The sequence below is a fragment of the Protobothrops mucrosquamatus genome, unplaced genomic scaffold (genome assembly GCF_001527695.2).
Source record: "Protobothrops mucrosquamatus isolate PMUCROS unplaced genomic scaffold, P.Mucros_1.0 scaffold_297, whole genome shotgun sequence".
In the NCBI taxonomy this organism is placed as follows: Eukaryota; Metazoa; Chordata; class Lepidosauria; order Squamata; family Viperidae; genus Protobothrops; species Protobothrops mucrosquamatus.
In genome coordinates, this window is record NW_015386373.1 from 212,332 (window position 1) to 235,014 (window position 22,683).

General features: G+C 37.6%; 1 protein-coding gene across 1 annotated transcript; it reads left to right on the top strand.

Annotated features, from left to right (window-relative positions):
• Window positions 1-1,934: 1,934 nt before the first annotated feature.
• ZBTB10 (zinc finger and BTB domain containing 10) lies at window positions 1,935-22,568 on the top strand (the record flags this gene model as incomplete). Its single annotated transcript, XM_015832060.2, has 6 exons — window positions 1,935-1,952; window positions 2,873-3,124; window positions 9,418-10,312; window positions 15,272-15,409; window positions 18,635-18,807; window positions 20,007-22,568. Coding segments are annotated over 6 exons (1,782 nt in total), but the record flags the coding sequence as incomplete, so codon positions are not given.
• Window positions 22,569-22,683: the final 115 nt, after the last annotated feature.

Below are 22,683 nucleotides of genomic sequence, written 5' to 3' on the forward strand. Positions count from 1 at the left end.
TCTTCCTGCACATGCATACATCCTGACTTTAAATGTATATCAACATCATCCTGTTAATAATGAAATATGTTCCATAAAATTTAAGAACAGATTAACCTAAGTCATTTAATCAGTTAAAAGAATTAAAACATAAATCAGATAGTGATAAAGTGCAGATAATGCTACTTATAAAAATGATAGATTGTGGGTGCTACGGTGGAAGAGATATTCCTTTCTCCTATAGGAAGTAATGCTTCCTTTAAAATAATGAGTTGAAGACTCAAGATTCATTGTTCTACAGTTAGGTATATAATCTAGTTGTATTCATATATACAATGTATAAGCAAGCATGGAAAATGTTTTAACATTAGTTTTAAAGGTGAAAACATATGAATAAGTGTGTTTTATTGAACAAATGCCCTCGGGGACAGCGATGAAAATAAAGGATTCAGAGATCCTCCACATTTACACTCTGTCCGATTACTTAGTGAAAAGTTCCCCATATTCAGCAGGGAGCTTAGAAAATAACCGGCAACAATTCTGAAAAGTTCCAACGAAACGACAGCAGCAGGCGGTTTATAGTCCTATCAGCTCCTGTAGGCACGATCAATTCCTTTAAAAATGACTTGTTTTTAAAGGGAACCTTCGTTTCAATGGACTTAAGGCGCTCGCAATCTTGCGCGGGATCTGCTTGTTGCAACGCTGCTCGCCTTTCTCTTGCTCTCCTTTTGCCGGTCTCTATGCCTCCCGGCCACTCCCTTAGCAACCTTTTAAGTCGCCGGTATGTAAACTTTAAAAGCCCAAATTTCGAAAGCCGTTCAAGTAGCAACATGTAGAAAGGAAGCGCTGCTATCGGTTGCCAGTGAGCCAACGGCCGCGTCAATAGAAAAAGCCTTGGCTCCGCGGAGCGGCAGCACGTGCGTGACCTTTATATTTAAATTCCCCGTTTCCCAAGAACAGAAATAAAGGCACTCGGGGCACTACAATTTCCAAGTAATTACTAGAGCCTGGCACACCGCTGCTGCTCGTCAGCGGAGGCAGCCAGCGCTTCGCCGCCGTAGCCCACGGGCGGCCTTTCCGAGCTCGCAACTCGGTGGCCGCCGGCGCTCAAGGGCACGCGAGGCTCTCCCCTAGGAGGGGACCGCCCGGTGCGCTTCGAAGGAGCGGGGGGGGATGTTCAGCCGCTGCTCCCGCGTGCTCGCGCCGGCCAAGAAAAGACGGCTTCTTTTGCGCGCCCGGGGAGCGTCGGTTTTTTTTCCCTCGGAGCGGTGAATGTAAAAAACCTCAGGGGGGGGGGAAGACCCTCTTTTGGCAGAGCCGGGGCCGGTAGCGGAAGTGCGCGGGACGAGCGAAAGGGCTGACCAACGAGGCGTGGTGGCCTGAGAGGGAATTGCACTGAGGAGGGCCCCAAGATGTCCACTACTGGGCGCTGGAAGGTGGTGATGTCAAAGGGGTGGGGATTAATAATGTGAGCCTCCGACGGGTGGGGTGCCAGCGCCTCCTTAAATGAGGGGTGGGGGGAAAGCGCGCCGAGCCTTTCGGGACGAAAGTTTGAGGGGGCAAAAACTCCTGCGAAGCCCAGGCGAGCCTGCGTCGCCCTGCGGGCGTGACGCGGACGCGCAATAAAACCTGACACTCGCCAGCTGTTCGGGCTCCTCCTCGCCCCCTCCTTCTCCTTCGCTCTCCCTCCCCCTCCCCTCCCCCGCGGCGTCGGCCGCTATTGCCGCCCCAGTGCATTGTGGGCGCAGTCCGTTGTTCATTTGCCATTCGACCTGGGCCGGGGCCTGGTGGGGCGGAAGGGCTGCCGCTGGTTGAGCCGGATCTATTGTAGGGGAAGCACTTGAGGAGGCGACGACGAAGGCGGCCGTGCCAGCGACGCAGGCTGGAGCGTGGGGATAAGATTTTGTTCTTGCAGCCTTTAAAAGCGCTTTCGAGCGGCCCGGCGAACTGACTGACTGAAACTGCCTGGCCGGGTGGGTGCTTCGGTTGGTTAGCCGCTTTTCCTGCCTCCCCTTTTCCCCAGAGCGATCGGTTGTGGGGCCGGGGAGGGGGGGAGCAGAGAGACAGTTGGGCCGGAGCGGGAGGGGGGGGCGCGAGGGAGGGAGGGAGACAGGCGGGCGGGGGGGGCGCGCGGTCGCCCGCCATGTTCGCCGAGATGAACCGCAGGACCTTGGCGTTCCGGGGGGGAGGCCTGGTCAGCGCCACCACCGCCACCGTGGGAGGAGGAGGAGGAGGGGGTGGCGGTGGCCCGACAGCTAACGGCAATAGCGGGAGTGGTGGCAGCGGTGGCCAGGGCGAGGCCTGGGTCCGTCAGGAAGCCGAGCAGTTGAACGGCCAGGGGGTGGAGGAGGAAGTGGAGCTGGAGACCGTGGAGCTGGAGGTGGCCGAGGTGGAGGCCGCGGACACTGCCGGAAAAGCGCTCTCGCCGACCCCGCCTTCGGACTCGGCGAGCGCTGCTACGTCCGTCGCTGCCCCGGTCGGCCCCATGTTCGCCGAGAGGAATCGCCGGACCTTGGCCTTCCGTGGTGGGGGCTTGGTGGCGGCGGCAAACAATGGCTGCGACGGGGCGGCCTGGTCGCGGCGGCCGTTGAACGGGCGGGGTGGCGGCGGAGAGGAGGAGGAGCTGGAGCTGGAGGGGCTGCTGGAGGGGAAGGAGCTGGTGCAGGACGGGGGGTCGCTGAGCGACAGCAGCGAGGACGAGGAAGACGGCGAGGGGGGCAGCCTGGGTGATGGCAGCGGCGCAGAGGGCGGCAGCTGCAGCAGCAGCAGGCGGTCTGGGGGGGATGAGGCGGAGGTCAACAGCGTAGGCGCGGGGGAGGGGGAGAGTATCCAGCACTTTCCGCTGGCAAGCCGGCCCAAGTCCCTCCTGCAGAAGCTGCACGTCTCCTTCCAGAGCTGCTGGCTTAAGGAGTTCCCGTGGCTACAGTACTGTCAGAAGACAGGGATCGTGTCCTGTGCTTGGTGCAGCGCTGCCGTCCCTACCACCTCGTCTACAGACGGCAGCGGCAGCAGCAGCAACAACAACAGCAGCAGCAGGGGACACGACGATCTCTGCAAGGGTACCCGCAATTATAAACGCGCCCTATTTCTCAGGCATCATCTGTCAGCTGAACATCGTCTCAATGAGCCAGTCACTGCTGAGCAGGTGAGTTGAATCGGGGCCTGGGGGGGGGAGGCAGTGGTGGTAGTAGGGGAAAGCAGTCGCCGTCTTGGTGTCCTCCTTTCCTTGGATAGCCTCGTTGTCAGGCAGCGTGCCTTGTATGAACTACTTTAAAGGGCTTCTAAAGCATTGCCTGAGTTTGAGGGCATATTATAACCCTGGTTCGTGTTCTTCCCATAATAAGGAATTTATTCTTCTTTCTGATTTTAAGGAAGCATAATCAGCAATTTTGACTGAAAAGTTTAAGGAGTGGCTTGTGACAGTTTTGAGGTTTAATAATTTTTTACCTTTAATGTTTCTTAATGCAATTACTTCCATTGATTAGGGGGGGTACAAATCTAGATAGGCAGTAGTATCTGTAATTGGTTTGTATAATGTAGGTGAACGTAAGGTCTAATATATTTTGTGCTCCCTGTATTTGGCATTGTATTATGCTATGTGATGCAAACTATCCTTTTTGCCCACTTAAATACATTCAAATAATACAGTGAGGTTTATTCATAATGGGAAAATCTATAAATGTAATGATATAAAACTTTCAAAAATCTTGAGAGTTCTTGAGAAATACATTCTTGCACTACACTCCAAGTAAAATTGTTTTTGGGGAAAAACTTTATACCTATCTACCTTTTCAAAGCATCAGTGTTTTTCTGGCATTATAGGATCCAGAGAAAAGACTGCTACTTTTAAAGAGGTGCAGACACAAGGTGTTCTGTTCTCACTCTATTTACTCGTGTATATTGTTTTAGAATTGAACCTGGCACATTATATACCCGTTTTGTAATTCTTGATATTTTCAAGTGTCCCAAATTTTCTGTTATTAAGAATCGTAGGGGTTCTTTTTTTACTTTTTGTGTCATGTGGATTTTTCTACTTAGTAAACAGTTCATTAAACAACACTTCAGATGCAAAAAATGAGACTAAAGTCAATTATATTTCCTCATATGAAAACCTGCATATAAACTTACCAAATTTTAGCTATGTTTCCATTTTCCTTCTGATTAAAACCAAGAGCCTGTCTTGGTATAATGGTTAAGGACGGTATTGGATAAAAATGCAAATTCAAGTCCATTCTCAATTGTGGAAGTTCATGAATGGACTTTGGACCATTCATTATTTCTCTATCCCACAAAGTGATCATGAGAAAAATAGAAGAGAGTTTCTATAGTCCACTTAGAGCCACTGGAGGAAAGGCAAAATAAAAATCTAAAAATAAATGTGATAAAAGTTGTCACATTTCAAATAACTGAAAACATTAGTTTAATAATAAACTTTTGAAGATGGATAGATTGAGAAATGAGATTACAGCAAGAAATATGTGAATGTAGACTTTGCATTCAGCATTTGAATATTGAACTAGATCATTTTGAATTTATAGCCAATCAACCATGTACCCAGATATAAATATGAGCTAGTCTAGACTAGTCTTAATGTTATCCAAAGAAACATCATAACTTTGGGGATTTATCTAAACTGAGCATTCTACCCTAATAGAAGCCAGTTTTGTTCTAAAGTTGTGTAGATGTTCCATTTAAGTTCCAATATCTTACCTGGTTCTTTTCACTATTTCCATTGTCTCTTCATATTTTGTTATAATTATTTCTTTTAAGCAATATAATTTAGAAAATATCATGGTGAGAGTCTTTTTTGTTCTGAATATGATGCAGACACACCAGAGTGGCTGAAAATACTTTTTTAAAAAACTAAAAAAGCTCTTAAATTGTGTTTTGCCTGTTTAACAAATAAAATGTATGGTATCTTTAATTAATCTTTATTCAAAGATTAAAGATACCATATACTATTGAAAAAACATTCTCATACAAACTAAAAACAGTCTCAATATTTAAATTCTGTTGGCCCATTCAGTAAAGTGTCAGGTCTTATTTTGTCTTCAGAATATTTCAAGTGATTTCCTTTATTTATAAAAAAGAAAAAGAAAATGTTGATAAAACATAAAAAAAAATAGGAAACAGAAGTTGATAGCAAGATTATGAGAAATCATGTAAATCGGGTTCCCCAGTTTGGTGTTGGATTACAAATAAGTAAACAAGATTATTCAGTACTATATTAACATTGATGTCATTAATACTTTTTTCAATAGGAAATTTGATCTAAACTAATGATTTAAGTAACTTTTCTTGCCGATTTAAATTTATTTACTTGTTAGCATTAAGTTCTTATGATTCACTGCACTGTATTAATATCTCCTCATTCCTTGTCAGAGACAGCCAACAGCACACAGATTGCTGTTGTTCTCTCAGCATATCCCACTTTCTCCGAGACTAATTGTATCTTAGGTATATGCTATGGGTATTGCTGAGAGGTACTAAGGAAGGATGAGATAATCACTCAAGTGTTTATTTCCTTAGAACTGTGTTACTCATCTTTAGTAACTGTATGATGTATGGACTTTAATTCCCAGTATTCTGGAAATTTTGGGGTTTGAAGTTCACACATCATAAAGGTGCCAGAGATGAGAAGCACTGCCTTAGAAAGATGGGAGGACTGGTGGTGAAGTGTGATCTATTTCAAGTTAAGGAGAGCAAGCCATTATCTATTGCCCTGAACTTTATGAAATATTCTCAGTGCAATTTAATATACATTTGTTATTGTACTGTACTTAGAATCCAAAGAAAAAATGGAATACTTTTGCTAAATTCATGTTCTCTTTTGCTATATTCCTACATTAACTCATACAATGCCAGATCCAAAGTTAGATTGCTATGAACAAGATTGAGGTACAGTAATCATGGATTTTTGTGGTCTTTAACAGTCAGCCTAAACCTTGTGGGTTTCTTTGTGAGTTAGTTTCCATTGTATCCATCTTTAACCATTATAGTGTGTATTTAAAAAAAAACTTTCTCAAATTACAAATGACATTTGTTTGTTAACATCCAAATTGTATATTCAATTGTTTGAAACAATATTAGATTATTTTCTATGCATTGTGTATTCATGTCCCTTAGCATGCAATACTTCCCTGTATTTAATTAGGGCCTGAATTTATATTAATATCAACAGTTTTTTTAAAATTGCAGGATAACACTTGATAAGAAATATTATATTTGATATTTGGAGAAGCTGTTCTAACTTTCATACTCAAAACTGAGATATACAGTGATTTGTGATGGAAGCAGTTTTGAATTACGTGGAAAGTATCACTGATAATACAAAATGATTGTATAATTTGCATTATATTTAGGCTGTGTCCTTAAAAGATTTTTTGATAAAAGATTGCATGAATACCCTAAGAAATACATTTTTCTTCAAAGATTAGATGTGTGATTGTAGACCTTTTTTAGGCTGTGCAAAATGATTGAAAACACTTTGGTTTTTAAAGATTCCTTATAACATATTAATGCTGAACAAATTTCAGGAAGCTGAGTATATGGGATATATTTTAAATAGGCACAAGAAGATGATCTCATTCTTCAGTTTAAGATTCCTTAAAATAGATGTAGGGTATAAGTCTTCAATCTTAGGGCTTGTGTCTGAAAATCAGGTTAGGGATTAGGTTGTTAAGCTAATTAAAATCCTCCCATTTGTATCAGACATTTTGAAGGAACAGTATCTTCACTACAAATCCAGGATGTATTTAACTAAAGAGCAGATAGTAACAAACTTTCCTTCATATTTATGTCATACATGACTATGTAGAAATCTGGAATAGATACGACAGCTATTTTCTGGGAAATAGCTTCTGGATTATTAGAATTAAAAAAGGTTGGTTCTTATGGAATGGATAATAATGCCTGATACGTTTAACACTTTTTACCAAAAAATGGTATATATCAGTTAACTGGGATTGAATGAGCTCTTTGATTAATGATAGATATTGAAACTGTGTTTTGATATATAGGTTAATATGTGAAATAGTTTTTTCCCCAAAAGCTTGTATCCTTTACATTGTCTAGAAGTTATAAATTTTAGTACCAAAAAATCTTGAGGGCCCCAAATTGAAGAACAGAAAAATATGTTTTAGCTACAGATGCTGGGTTTTATTCCTCATTAGTCTATCTGGAAGGTTAAATGGAGGATAGCAAAAACAAAAGGGAAACATATATAGTTGTCATAATAAACAGCAGTAGGGAATCAGTGTACTGATACAGCATAATACTGGTAAAATTTCTCTTATTTCAATATTACTTGAAGTAAGTAATATTGCAAATGAATAATGAAAATTTTAACCCAGAGCAGAAATTAATTTTAATATGGAAAAATGAGGAGGCATCTTCAGGCCATTATCCCATATTGTATTGGTACAATGAAAGAAAAAAATTGCTTTAGTGCCCTCAAAAGTGGAGTCGATACAACCACAAATGAATTGTGGTTCTAATATTAACTGAATACTATGTGTCTTGTACATAGACACACAAGATTCTTTTATCATAGTTGATTAAGTCTGTATAGTAATGACATTGTGGTCATAAGTTATTTAGAGTTTTTTTTAAGGATATTCAAGTTGATCTTAACTTCTAGTCACTGTATTAATACAGTGTCTTTGAAAATGTTACCATGTTTGTTACTGCTTTCTTCTGGAATGTTTTTTTTTTAATTTTCAGTGAGCACCAATATCCCAGGGAAGAAACCTTAATCTTGCTCAGTATTAATTAACCAACTATCAGTGCAAATGGGTAATATGCATCACCATTAGGTCTGTGCATTCAGATACATTACTGTTGACGTAGCATTGGTCAGGACCACCTTAAAACAGCTGCAGCTCTTCCTGGGTTCATAGCCACTCTCTGCAACTGACATACAACCCATAAGGCATTTCTCTGACAGTTGCTGCATGAGCACTGATGCACATGCCAAATTGCATTTCGCCTTTTGAATCTGAATTGTTGCTTGTCTTACTGCCATGTTTTGCATCACCTGTGTCTTCTAATCTAGACCAAGGTCAGGGGTAGTCTGTCTTACTATGATTACAGTAAACATGAGATTTCCAATTTAGGAACAATTGTTTTATGCATTTATTTACTTAATCAATTTGTATGGCCACCCAGCTCAACAAGTGACTCTGGGAAAGAAAATATCATTGAAAACAATTGCCAACAATAACAAAAGTATATACAAAAATAACAAAAGGTATATGTGTCTAAGTGCCAAGTGCTAAAAATAAAATACATAGCATCTGAGGAAGATTCCTTCACTAAGAAGGCACTTTTGTAAATTAGGGGATTCATCAGTGAGCTATGAAATAATGCACGTGAGGAGAAATAAATTAACCCATGTAAGAAGCTTCTCAGGGTAGTAACTTCTTATACAAAAGGAACTTTGGAGCCCAATCAAAGCAGAATTTTATTTGCTGAGTTATTAAATGTACTCCAGTTATCAACATTCTTATGCAGTATGGTTAGATATAGGACAACATAGCAATTGTAGTGTTCGTTCAGTTTCTGGCTTTATAGTATACCTGTATAGTAGTATCACATGAGAGATACCTATCTTGGTGGTAGAGTATGTGAAAAGAATTTTGAATTGTAATACAATATGAGTTGAATGTCTAAGGAGCTTGTTGAAAAGACATTTGAAAATATAGGTTGTATTAGTAGGGATACTTTTCCAAATACAGGAAGTAAAAATCCCATGTTTAGAGTCCACCTCAAGAATTGTGTTCAGTTCTTGAAATCATATTTTACAGAGGTTCAGACAAACTGAAGCAATGCAAAGGATGGTGAGGATGGTTAGCAAACTGGAAAGTAAGAAAATAATTGAGGTAACTTTGAGGTTTAATTTTAAGAAAAGAAGTTAGGTATTAAGCACCAAATACTTAAAGAGGTGTGACTTGGAAGGAGGCAAAAACCAGGAGACAAAAAAGGTAAGGCACACATTGTGGCTAGGCAGTGGCTAATTTATATTTCAAATTCATATATATTTCTCTAGAGTTGGTAGTCTTATCCATTGTTATGATGGGATATTTCAGCAAGGACACAGTGATTTTTTTTATCTTGCAAATTGCACAAGGGCATTTACATAGTATTTACATGGCAATGAAATAGTTATATTCCAATTAATAGCAGAAGTTTTAATAGCCCCGAGAAATTAGTGTAATGTAATTGAATGTCCTTTGTACATATTTGGTGTGTGATAAAAATAATTTCAGTGTGTGCTTGAACTAGAAATATATGGCAGTGGACTAAACTACAAAATATAAAGAAAGCAACAACAATATTTTAGAATTGGGTTGTTTAATCCTAAAAGTATTATTTAGAATTTCAAACCAGTCAAGCCTCAACTCAAATGTATAATCTTCCTCCCTCTTCTCTTAATTACAGGAATCTGAATTAATATCAGAATTGGCTAATGAGAGAGATTGTGATTATAATATTAGGCCAAATGAGAACTCTTACTGCTATCAACTATTGCAAGAATTAAACGAGCAAAGGAAAAAGGGCATTCTCTGTGATGTCAATATTGTGGTGAGTGGAAGAGTCTTCAGAGCTCACAAAAATATTCTGGTTGCAGGCAGCCGTTTCTTCAAGACTCTGTATTGCTTTACAAACAAAGAAAATCGTAACCAAACCACTGTTACCTACTTAGATGTTGTTGCTGTTCAAGGCTTCTCTGTCATCTTGGACTTTCTATACTCTGGTAATCTTGTGCTTACAAGCCAGAATGCAATTGAAGTTATGTCAGTGGCCAGCTACCTTCAGATGACAGAGGTTGTGCAATCCTGTCGTAATTTTATCAAAGATGCCTTAAACATAAGCATAAAATCAGAAGCCCCAGAAGCTGTAGTTGTGGATTATAATAGAAGATCAGTGAGTAGAGATGGGTTATCTTCAAGGGATCAGAAAGTTGCTAGTTTTTGGGCTACAAGAAATCTAACTAACTTGGCAAGCAACATAAAAACTGAAAATGATGGCTACTGCATTGATGAAAGCCAGTCTGAAAACTACCAAATTAATGATTGGGTCCAGGACAGCTCACCCGAAATGGCTGAAAATGAATCTCAAGGTGAAGGGAAGGTCTTTGTGTGGAATGATATGAGTTCACAGGGACAATCACTTCAAGAACCTGGAAAAACGAGAAGGAAAAACCCAGGTGCAAAAAGATTTGTTTACAATATACCACCCAATAACGATGAGCCATTAGAAGACTGCTCAGCTGCTCAAACTTCAGTACAATATCCAGAAGAAGATCTGCAGTTTATCAAGGAAGAAGTAGCAGGTAAATGCTGGCATGATGGATATCAAACATAATTAAAGCAACAGAAAGTTGCTTTTCCAAAGTTTAATATCCTAACATTTTTTTATATTTCTTCTGAAATACAAAAGCATCCTTTTCTCTTGTGATTTTGAAACCATTGAGTCATTTACGTATGAATCATAGAATGTACAGCTGCTTTAAATTAAGATATAAAATAGAATAAATCTCAATTGTGAAGATTGATGATCGGCAGTATTGGTTTTACTGCAGGATTACAAAAACTACTATAGAGAGAAAGATGGAGCTAAAGTCGCACATTTATACTAAAGTGGCTAAACTTACTTTCCAAAATAGTTTCTTTGTAACAATGTTTAGAATTGGAATTCTGTTTAGAAGTTTATAGAATCAGTAGTTCTAAATATTCTAAACCTTCAATTTTGAAATATTAGCATATTTTACGATATGCAGAGTGCAGGCGTATACATGATAATATTGCTTTTGACAGAGTTCATGTTCTTTATGTATTCATGTTATAGCCAGCATATTCAGAGGAAAAAATTCAAATCTTTGAAATCTGGTTTATTTGCCTACCACTAACAGAAGAATGGCATTTGGGGAAACTCAAAACGTGTAGCATTTGAAATCAGATCCTAACTCTAATAGTTAGGTAATGTAAAATATATGGCACATAGAATTGTATTTTTGGACTAATTATAATTTAGAAGTGTAACTGCTTTTAAATAAAACAAAACCAGTATTAAGGGTACATTGTACTATCCGTGAAAGATTTAAACATCTCAGTATAATTAGTTGAGAAAAACAGGAAACAAAGCAAATCTAGAAATATATTAAAAAGTTAATAGTAGACCACCAAGCTACTGTTCTCAGGCCAGGGAGGGAGCTGGAATAGCCACTGTTGTAGGTGAGGGCTGCCAAATGACAGTGACTAGAAAATAGGGGGATAGGAAGCTTCTTGGTGTGGCCATAGCTCTGGAAATACAACATTTTTGCAGCTGCAGCATGCCATGTAGCACCTTTGTGCTGCATTGCTGGGCCAGGCTGGGGCTGGGATTGGTGCTGTGTAAAGGGAGTTCCTGACACTTCATGGCCTTTAGAGCTGCTAAAATCCCTAGATCTGTGGTGTGCCAGGAAGTTCCTTTGTGCTTTGCAAAGCCTGGCCAAAGGGACTTCCTGGTACACAACTCTGGAACTTTTTGCAGTCCCAGAGTTGCAGTGTGCCAGGAAACCACTTTGCACAATGGAGCTCAGCAGCACTGTACAAAGGCCCTGCACCCTGGGCAGCCCCAGTTCAGCCATCTTTGCAACTCTGCATGCCAACACCTCTACTACCCTATATACCAGTGGTCCCCAACCTTCCTGGCTCCACGAAGTTTCACACCCTTGCCCTGCCGCTTGCGTAGCCTGGTACCCAACAGGCCATAGGCCATTAGCAGTCTGCGGCCCAGGGGTTGGAAGACCCCTGCTATACACCAACCCAGCTGAATTTGCCATCTTCTTGCTCCCACTGCTGACAAGTGTGCCTGTCCTGAGGCAACTGCTGCCACATGAGACCATCTTCTTCAAGACTTGTGAGGAAACTGCTGTGTGAGACCTTGGGAAGACACCTTGTGCAGCCAGCAGCTACCTCACAAAGGGTGTAGATGTAGAGTGGGTAGGAGGGAGTTGAGGTACCCCTGCAGCTGTAAGTGCATGCAGCTCAAGTGCACAAATTTTGATTACATGACCATCGGTCCATTTGTTCAGTGCCGTCATAACTTCAAACAACACTGAACAATGGCCTTAAGTTCAGGACTACCTTTATTATTATTATTAACATGGATTTATATGCCGCCCTTCTCCCTATAGGACTCAGTAGTATACTTGTGCTTTGCTTCTTCCTGCCTTAGAATTAAGCCAGGAAGGGAAAGGCATCAGTGAACACTATAAACATTATAAACACTATAAACATTATAAATATTATAAACACTATAAACATTATAAATATTCCATACCAAAATATATGAAGTTGCGGGGTGGGGGGGGAGGAAGCTTAAACTGAAAATGAAAATATGTTGAAATCCTTGAAGTAAATTTTAACCAAACAATGTAGTGTTATTTGTTTAGGAATCCTTTCACTGCTGTTCCAGTTAAAAAAATATTAATTGTGAAATAAAGATACGAGAAAATTAAAATTATTTTACTCATTTAAAACATTTATATAGTCACCCATCTTATATCAAACTCTGGATAGTTCCCAATCAAAATCAAAACAGCATCATTAAAGCAACATAATACATATATCAATTAAAACCATAAAGATTAAAAATTTGGCACTAAAGTTAAGCTTCCAACTGCTTTTGTCCTTCTTCGCACCCTCCTTTTATTTCCTAACACTAGCCTCTTTATACCTAGAATAATTTTCTTGCTTCTGTAGTCTGGAATCAATATATACCATCTCTACATGAATAACCAATCCCTTTGAGCTGCTCTATTAACAGCAGCACTTAATCAAGCTTCTCTGGGCTTGAAAGGTAAGGAGGGCAGGACTTGGTTATTACTTGAATGAGAAATCCGCAGAGAATACTACACTAATGATACTATAATTTAGACTGGAGAATTAAAAAAATCAGATAGCAGTACAGGTAGTCCTTAACTTACGATCAGTTGCTTAATGACCATTCAGTGTTACATTGAAGCTGAAAAAGGAGACTTATGACCCAGTTCATAAGATGTCCTCCACAGTCATGACCATATTTTACAATGGTTTTGCAAAAAAAACAGCACTTTGGTTTTTGGCAAAACCACACCCATAGCGAACCATGGGTTTTCTTAATAAACACAGCATTTACTTTGTAACTGCTGCAAAATGTTCGTAAAATTGGCCAGGGTCTATTTTGGTCATAACTTGAGGATTACTTGTAATGGCAAATTACTTACTGCTGCCCCAGAAACATACATGGACATGAAGTCACTTATTTCAACTTTTATATTTCTATTATGGCTGTAATGATTGTTGGGAGAGAGATGTTTTAACCAAATCATATTTAATTGTTATGCTTTAGGGAAATGAAGCCAATGCTTTTTCCTTTTCTTTGTTCTTTTGATTAGTGAAGTGAGATATTTAGAATATGGCAGCTATAGAAAATAAAAGAGGAAGATCAATATTCATTCTTCATTCACTTATTGCAACTAACTCCACTAATTTATTAGTTGAAGATTGTGAAGATAGGTTTCCAGGTTTTCATTCCTGTGACCTACTCTGAATACAAGTGCCAAGAACAGCTGAAAGAATGTTGGGAATAGATTGCAACTTCTATCTCTTTGACAAATGGGTCATATAACACATTTGCCCAGATAAGCAGACCTGACTGTTTCTGGGCAGACATTCAAATTAAATGATGACTTGTTTACTTTAGCCATGATTGCCAAGTTAATATTTTAATTACTTTCTATTAATAATTGGAAGAAGTCAAAATAAATTAGATCAACTAAAATGAGATTTAGGCCATAGTCTATTATCCTGTTATGTTAAATTTGGTGAGAGTTAGTGTACTAAATAGTGTGAAACTATTTTGGCTCTTTTGCTTTTTTTTCTGCATTTTGTATAACTTTTATCTTTACCTTTAATATCTTTACTGAATATTATTTGAGCTTCATATGGGTCCTACCTATTTATGAAGAAGTTTTGAGTGTACGAGTAAATTCCAAAGTGTTTCCTTTTTCATACCTAAAGTTATTCAATATGAGAAAAGTAATTCCTCCATTTCAGTTAGTTCAGGGCCAACTAAATGAGAGTTGATTTGGAGCTTTTAAAGTGTTAATTTATGAGTGAATTATATAAATTCAAGGTAAACTATCTAAAAACAAGGTAACATTTTTGCTTAGCTATTGCTTAGCCATTTTCAAATTTTATTTATTGCAATACACTAAGCTCTCTAATAGCCCAGTGGTCAACATTGGACTTTGTATTTAAAACTTTTGCAAAAGAATATTGGAAGCAATTATTTACTACCGTAACTTACTTTGGTGTACGTCTTGAGGCTTGTATGAGGGGACATTTTTCCTTTATTTTAAAAGAACTAATAGTTTTGATTTTAGAATACTAACCAGCACTGGTAGATTTGAATGATTTTGAAATATAGATTTTGGATATAATTGCTAGTAATATCTAGCTCAAGACATTTCTAGGAGGCACTGTTTTTTCTATATCTTACTTTGATTTCAATCTATTTTCTAGATTGGTAAACAATGTGGGATTTGCTCTTTTAACTGTAATTTTCATTTTATTTGTTAAGGTTTTTTTAAGCCCCAATAACAGATCCATTTTGGAGAGCTTGTTTTAACTTAGTTTTCCTCAGTAAACAAAATTCATAATGAGTCTTGGTTTATAAATTTCCCCTATTCCTCCATCATTTTAAGCTCTTCCTATCATAACTTTCTCAGGTTCTGCCAACCAAAAGATGCTTGCTTCTGTCTGCTCTGTCCCTGAAAGTTCTTCTGGTCAGTCACGATAGCCAAACAGAAAGTTCATAGAAACAGGAAGTTAAAACTTACATGATCTGTTTTTGTTTCCTCTATGAAATAGCAATGATAAATTACAGATTAGACTGGGTGTTGAATATAGAATTGTATGTAGAGTTTTCCAGTTTCAGTATGTAGTACATAGAACCATATACTCAAATTAACTACTACTCAAATTACTACTCATACTCAAATTAACTCAGGTCAAGTTTTATAGAGTGTTTTAAAGCATCTCAAAGATGTAAAATTAATGCATATAGCATATACAAGGTTTAATTACCACTTTTGCACCTTGAATCTCAGTAGGCCTAGTAAAATCCTTATTGCACAGGGCTAGGTTACTTGTGGGACTGCTGTCTTTGTTTTATATATACAATATGGGTGCTTATTTGCATTAATATGTCTTTTGTATACATCTCACAACGTATAATTTTTTTTAAAAAAAATCTCTTATAACAGGTACCTCAAATGATTTCAAGTTTGGAATATTTCCTAGTATCACCAATGATTTCAAGTTTGGGTTACTACCAGGGACTTCAAATGATTTCAAATATGGATTGCTACCTGAATCCTGGCCAAAAGAAAACTGGGAAAATGGTGAGAAAAGCTATTAACTTCTGTTCAAACTATATTTTCTATTTATACAAGAGTAATTTAATTGTAATGTATCAGAAGTGAACACTATTCTCTGAAAAATTCAAACTGCATAGAAAGAATCTGCAATGGTTACTGTTAAATAAGCAAAATAACTATTGTTGAATGATAATTTGCGGATCCGCAGATGATAAGAATCTCAAAGATCCTGGCATATGTTTCCCTTCTATTAAAGATTTCTTGTGAAGGCATCCCTCAAACTTGAAAAAAAGCTTTCCTAGTCTGTTTTTACAGATGTCCCAGAATTTGGAAGATCTAATCTTATGTGTGTCATTCATTCATACAATTTAAAAATATACTTAAACTCTGCTACAATTCAAAAATGTGCTTTTTTAAATTTCTGGTACTATTAAAAAAAAGTTTTGAAACTTTGGTACAATTCATCTGCGATGTATACTAATGATGAATAAACTTCTTGATGGGTTTATTTGGATTTCAATTAGAACTATAAAATCACAGGATTCATAATTTTAATTTAAACTGATGGATAAATGGGACAGCATAGAGTTTTGAGCATTTTAGATTGAGAATGGTATCTCCAGGGATATGCTTTGCCTAAAAGCTTGGTTGAACTTGCAGTCTTTACATATAAGAATGCATTAGTGATTGACTCTTTTAGTTAGAGGGCCTTTTATTTGCCAAGATTAGTACAGGTAGTCCTCAAGTTATGACTACGATTGAGCCCAAAATTTCTGTTGCTAAGCGAGATAGTTAAGTGAGTTTTGCCCCATTTTACAACCTTGCCACAGTTGCTAAGTGAATCTCTGCGATTGCTAAGTTAGTAACACGGTTGTTAAATGAATCTGGCTTCCCCATTGAGTTCACTTATCAGAAGATCAGAAAAGGAGATTGCATGACCCCGGAACATTGAAACCGTCATAAATATGAGTCAGTTGCCAAATGGCTGAATTTTGATCATGTGACCATGGGGATGTTGTAAGAGTTGTACGGAAAGCAGTCATAAATCACTTTTTTCAGGGCCATTATAACTTTGAACAGTCACTAAATAAAGTTACGTAAATCAAGAACTACCTGTATTAGCATTCTGGCAAACCTTGTACAGAAACATTTCTGAAAATCTTCCTCTACAAATTAGAGGATTGCAGAAATCACTCTGTCTGGGACATTTTTCTCTTTGCATTCGAAAATTTCTAATTTGTATATTTTCTGTTGTTTATTTGATAAGGATAATTACCTAAACATTTTCAAGCCATTGAAACACTTTATTTGCAATTGTCACCAATCTTTTGCTGATTATCTTAAAAATGTAATTTTTTTTTAAGAAAGTACCATGTGTGCTATTGTATGCAGGCTGTTGCTAAACAGTTAGAAATCACACTTTTGCTAACCTGTTCCGATCATGTGGTAAATTGCTGTTCTCTTTAACCTTGGTCTCAAAGAGTCAAGTAATTCTAACGCCTTACAAATGAAGGTGAATGAACTACAGTGAGGTAAAAAATTATCTGATCCCCTGCTGATTTTGTACATTTGACCACTGACAAATGATCAGTGTATAATTTTAATGGTAGGTTTATTTTAACAATGAGAGACAGAATAACAACAAAAAAATCCAGACAAACGCATTTTAAAAATTTACAAATTGATTTGCATTTTAATGAGTGAAATAAATATTTGATCCCCTATCAATCAGCAAGATTTCTGCTCCCAGGTGTCTTTTATACAGGTAACGAACTGAGATTAGGAACACTCTGTCCACAGAAGCAATCAATCAGATTCCAAACTCTTCACCATGGCCAAGACCAAAGAGCTGTCCAAGGATGTCAGGGACAAGATTGTAGACCTACATAAGGCTGGAATAGGTTACAAGACTTTCGCCAAGCAGTTTGGTGAGAAGGTGACAACAGTTGGTGTGATTATTCGCAAATGGAAGAAACAAAATAACTGTCAATCTCCTTCGGTCTGGGGCTCCATGTAAGATCTCACCTTGTGGAGTTTCAATGATCATGAGAATGGTGAGGAATCAGCCCAGGACTACATGGGAGGATCTTGTCAATGATCTCAAGGCAGCTAGGACCATAGTCATCAAGAAAACAATTGTTAACACACTACACCGTGAAGGACTGAAATCCTGCAGGGTCCCCCTGCTCAAGAAAGCACATGTACAAGCCCATCTGAAATTTGCCATTGAACATCTGAATGGTTCAGAGGAGAACTGAATGAAAGTGTTGTGATCAGATGAGACCAAAATCAAGCTATTTAGCATCAACTCAACTTTGGAGGAGGAGGAATGCTGCTTATGACCCCAAGAACACCATCCCCACTGTCAAACATGGAGGTGGAAACATTATGCTTTGGGGGTGTATTTCTGCTGAGGAGACAGGACAACTTCACCGCATCAAAGGGATGATAGATGGAGCCATGTACCGTCAAATCTTGGGGCGAGAACCTCCTTCCCTCAACCAGGGCATTGAAAATGGGTTGTGGATGGGTATTCCAGCATGGCAATGACCCAAAACACACGGCCAAGGTAACAAAGGAGTGACTCAAGAAGAAGTACATTAAGGTCCTGGAGTGGCCTAGCCAGTCTCCAAACCTTAATCCCATAAAAAATCTGTGGAGGGAGCTGAAGGTTCGAGCTGCCAAATGTTAGCCTCGAAACCTTAATGACTTGGAGAGGATCTGCAAAGACTAGTGGGACAAAATTCCTCCTGAGATGTGTGCAAACCTGGTGGCCAACTACAAGAAACGTTTGACCTCTGTGATTGCCAACAAGGGTTTTGCCACCAAGTACTAAGTCATGTTTTGCAAAGGGTCAAATGCTTATTTCACTCATTAAAATGCAAATCAATTTATAACTTTTTTGAAATGCAGTTTTCTGGATTTTTTGGTTGTTATTCTGTCTCTCATTGTTAAAATAAACCTACCATTAAAATTATAAACTGATCATTTCTTTGTCAGTGAACAAACGTACAAAAACAGCAGGTGATCAAATATTTTTCCCCTCACTGTAGTTATATGTAAACATACTTGAGGTATGTGGGTGAAATAAATCTGGGTGTTATGGCTATACAGAGATTAGCTTTGTGCTGAATGGCAATATACACACATATGCATACACATACACACTTATTATACTATATTATTTTATATCATATTTTGTAAAATATTTTTGTTAACTTATTAAATCACTTTTGTTTGGATCTTTAGGTGATTCTTCTCTAATCATGAATAAATTGAAGTGTCCACACTGTAACTATGTAGCCAAATATAGAAGAACACTAAAGAGACATTTGCTCATTCATACAGGAGTGAGATCTTTCAGCTGTGATATTTGTGGAAAATTGTTTACTCGTAGAGAACATGTAAAAAGACATTCCTTGGTATGTAACTTCTACAGTTTGCTACAATAAAACTAAATAATATTTGTTATGTATTGAATTAGTTTGGTATATCATGTTTCATATAGAATTAAGCTGCTAACTGACATCACATTTGTGTAGTTTACAATTAAAGTGTTTAAATAAGTAGCCTGCTTCAAACTACAGCATTCTCTGTGGCAATGTTTGGAATTATATTGTCCTACAGGACAAACAAACTAACGTCTATAATTGGATAATGGTGAGAAGTTCCTTGAGGATGGGCTGCAGCACGAGTGTGAAAGCTAGGAAGACTAAACCTCTAGTCCTGATGACCGACCCAGATTGGATCCAGTAAAATATGTTTAAACATTCAAAATTAATAAATTGGATAATTAATAAAAATCTGCCCGTTTTTTTTCTAAATACTAATATATACATTATTACTATAAAATAGTTAAGGTAATATTAATAGTCAGGAATTGGCAATTATTGGATGAATTCAATAACTAAACAAAATGGTTTTGCTGGTTTTTATGCTATATTTCAGAAACATAATGCAAAAATAGAAATAATTCCCTGGTTCATTATTCAGGAAGACTACTATTGTAGATAAACTAAATGTTTGAATGGAGGTCTGATTTTGCTCTGGTTGCACCAGTAATCAGATTTAGATGAATATGTACAGTCTTGCTCTGCTTTTGTTTCAGTAGGCATAAATACAAACCTGCATCTCAGATATTCCCTCATGCTCGGATTCAGTAATGAGAATGCAGTGTGGGATTTTTGCACCTTATAATGTGTACTTGGTAATTAAAAAGCCAAGAAAGTTGGTGTCAGAATTTATTTCCTTTTAATCCCAAAAGCTGAAGGAAACTTAAGATTAGTGTTCCTTGTTAAAGGCTGGCTGAATATCTGCTTTAAGAAGTAATATTATTGAGACATATCAGTAATATTTAATTTTGATACTGGGTTTTAAATTGCATTCTCCAATAATTTATAATTCAACTTACTAAGGAACTGGAGCAGAAATAGGAGCTTAAAAATATAGCAAGAATATTTTTCATTTCTTGTGAAGTGCAAAATTTTGATATGGGTGCAGTAGATCCCATTTGTGGCTTTCAAGTATATTCAAATCTTAGTTTTGGATTAATTACAAAACAAATCAATTTTAATAAATCTATATTAAACCTGTTGATATAATAATTCTATCCTTTATGTAGGTTCACAAGAAGGATAAGAAGTACAAATGTATGGTGTGCAAGAAGATTTTCATGCTAGCAGCTAGTGTTGGAATAAGACATGGATCTCGGCGTTACGGTGTTTGCGTTGACTGTGCAGACAAATCTCAGCCAGGAGCGCAAGAGGGAGTAGACCAGGTACAAGACACCGATTTTCCTAGAGACGAAGAGTTTGAAGAAAATGAAGTAGGGGAAGCTGATGAAGAGCTACCTGATGATATAGAAGAACAGAATGACCAGACTCGGTGGGATGAATCTGGGGAAGTCTGTGTGCCTTTAGAAGACTGAGGGGATTTGATCTTATAGATGCTTTATTTTGACATCATACAGACTGACCATGTTGAATTTTTGGACTGAAGGATTGGAAAAAATATGGTACAGGCTGGATGAAAGTTATGTTGCTGTGAAAATTATAGGGTTAAAGCCTTATAGCAAAAAAAAAAGGATTATTAATTTTTTAAAAGATATTTGCACAGGACTGTACAGCATACAGTCATTTGGTTGAATTATATAGAGTCTTCACACCTACAGTCAATTATCAAAGTAAAAATGTATTTTTATTATTTATAGGATATTACTATTTGGGTCCTAATCTGGCATAGTACTAACTATGCCTGTGTTAATCATTCATGTGTCTCTTAACATGGATGAAATAAATTGCAATTTTTGGAGATGGCTCCCTTGATTCCAATCATAGTTTTTGAACAAAAGTGGCTAGTCTGGCATAGTGGCTCGCGTTTCCTAAAAGGAGGCTTTACCTCACCTCTCTTGCCATTGCCCTTCCCTTGATAGTTTCAATATCCAGCTTCTGGATGACATGAATCTGTCTCACTTAATTTTGTCAGGATATGGTAGCTGACAAGTCCTGGAAACCTAATCACTGATATTTAATTTCCTGACTTACTAGGTTTCAGTACTTTGAGTTTTCAAAATGCTACAGCTCTTTCACCAAATGTTAATAATGACTTAAAACTGCAAGGAAGATTGTGATTGGAGTGAAAGAAATGTTCTCCTTGTCACTTAAAGAACTTTATGTTAGACACTTTTTGGCGTGGCTGCCCATATTTTAATTTATGTTTTTGTTAGCACTATTCTATTGGCTATTACTTTTATTCACTACTGTATACCTCAATCCATCACAAAGCTTAGAGTCCTAGAATCTGAAAAGGCGTGTAATTGATATTTTTGATTTTAATAGTCCAGCCCAATTTGTCTGCTTTTGTCTAGTTTTTGTTATGTGAAAAATTAGACATAAGGCTGTCTCTTTTTTTTGTGCCCCTTTGCTTTTCATTAAAGTAAACACAAACTGAATCTTTGCTTCTCTCCTATTTTGGGGGTTCTTTTATATACCAAACAAAATACGTTTAACTTGGCAGCTTAATTTGCTGGAACTTCTTTTTTTAAAAAAGAAAATTGTTAGTATAATTGCTGGAGCTATTTATCCCCAATGCTCTTTGCTTCTGTTTTTGGATGAGACATTGAAACTTGAATTTTTGTAGCCATAAATCTTTTCTAAACTTGTTATATTGTACCAATGATTTCAGGCCTTTTTTTCTGAGGGAAGGGAGGGTATTGCACCTTTTTTATGCTTAGTCTTCTCAGCTTCATCTAGCCTGAATGCACGTGAGCTACCTGAAGTTTAGACACTGCATTCAATATATTACTATGTCACAGTGAATAAATATGCACAGCATTTATCATAATACATAGCTAGGCCAGTGTGATAGTACTGTATTATAAGTTGAGGGTCACTATATTTGAGTTTATTAACTTTAAAATGAGTATATTTTCCTATTTTATATCTGCGAACTAAATTATGGTAGTTGTGTGGTAAACTTAATTGCTTTGACAGATAGAATCTTAATGGTGCTCCATCTGTTCAAAGTTTATATATATATATATATATATAAATATATATAAAATATATTTAAAGAGACAGCTTTATTATTCCTTATTTCAATACAACAATGGATTAATGTTGGACACTGTTTCTGCTGGATGAAACAGACTGATGAATCATATGGGTATTGTATAATCTTTTATATCCAAATACATCACTGGTAGATTCCACATCACTGTAAACCTGACAGATAAGTAGTTCTTGGGTTTTCTTTTAAGAACTGAATACATCTTATTCTCTTCTAGACTGAAATGAGTAATGTGTAATTCTGTTGGGGTCCAAAGTAGAAAATAGCGGGGAAACATAATATGAATGGGAAGTATTTTAAACGTTAAGTAAATGTTCTGCTCTGTGAATATGTAAGTTATAGTATAAAGATTTCTTCCATCCCATTTATTCCCCATAAAATAGTTTACAATTGATCTACCTATCTTGTCCGAAAATCACCTAAATCTGCTTTATTATAACATACTATTCACTTAATGCTTAAACTGGACCTGGCTTTACATTCTTAATGTATTTTACTTATTCTCTTGAAACCGAATCTCCTTTTGCTACTTAAATCATTTGTGTATATCTGGTAAATTATGACCAAATCTGTTGTTAGATTAAATACAGTAAATTGAAATATACACTTGGTACACTACAGAATTGTTGTGATTTGTTCGGGTTATCTTTTTTAAAAGAAAAAACTGTAGACATGTTCAGGATTTTTTGTTGGCTTTGGATAAATTATGCATTTTGCATCTCTAGTCAGGC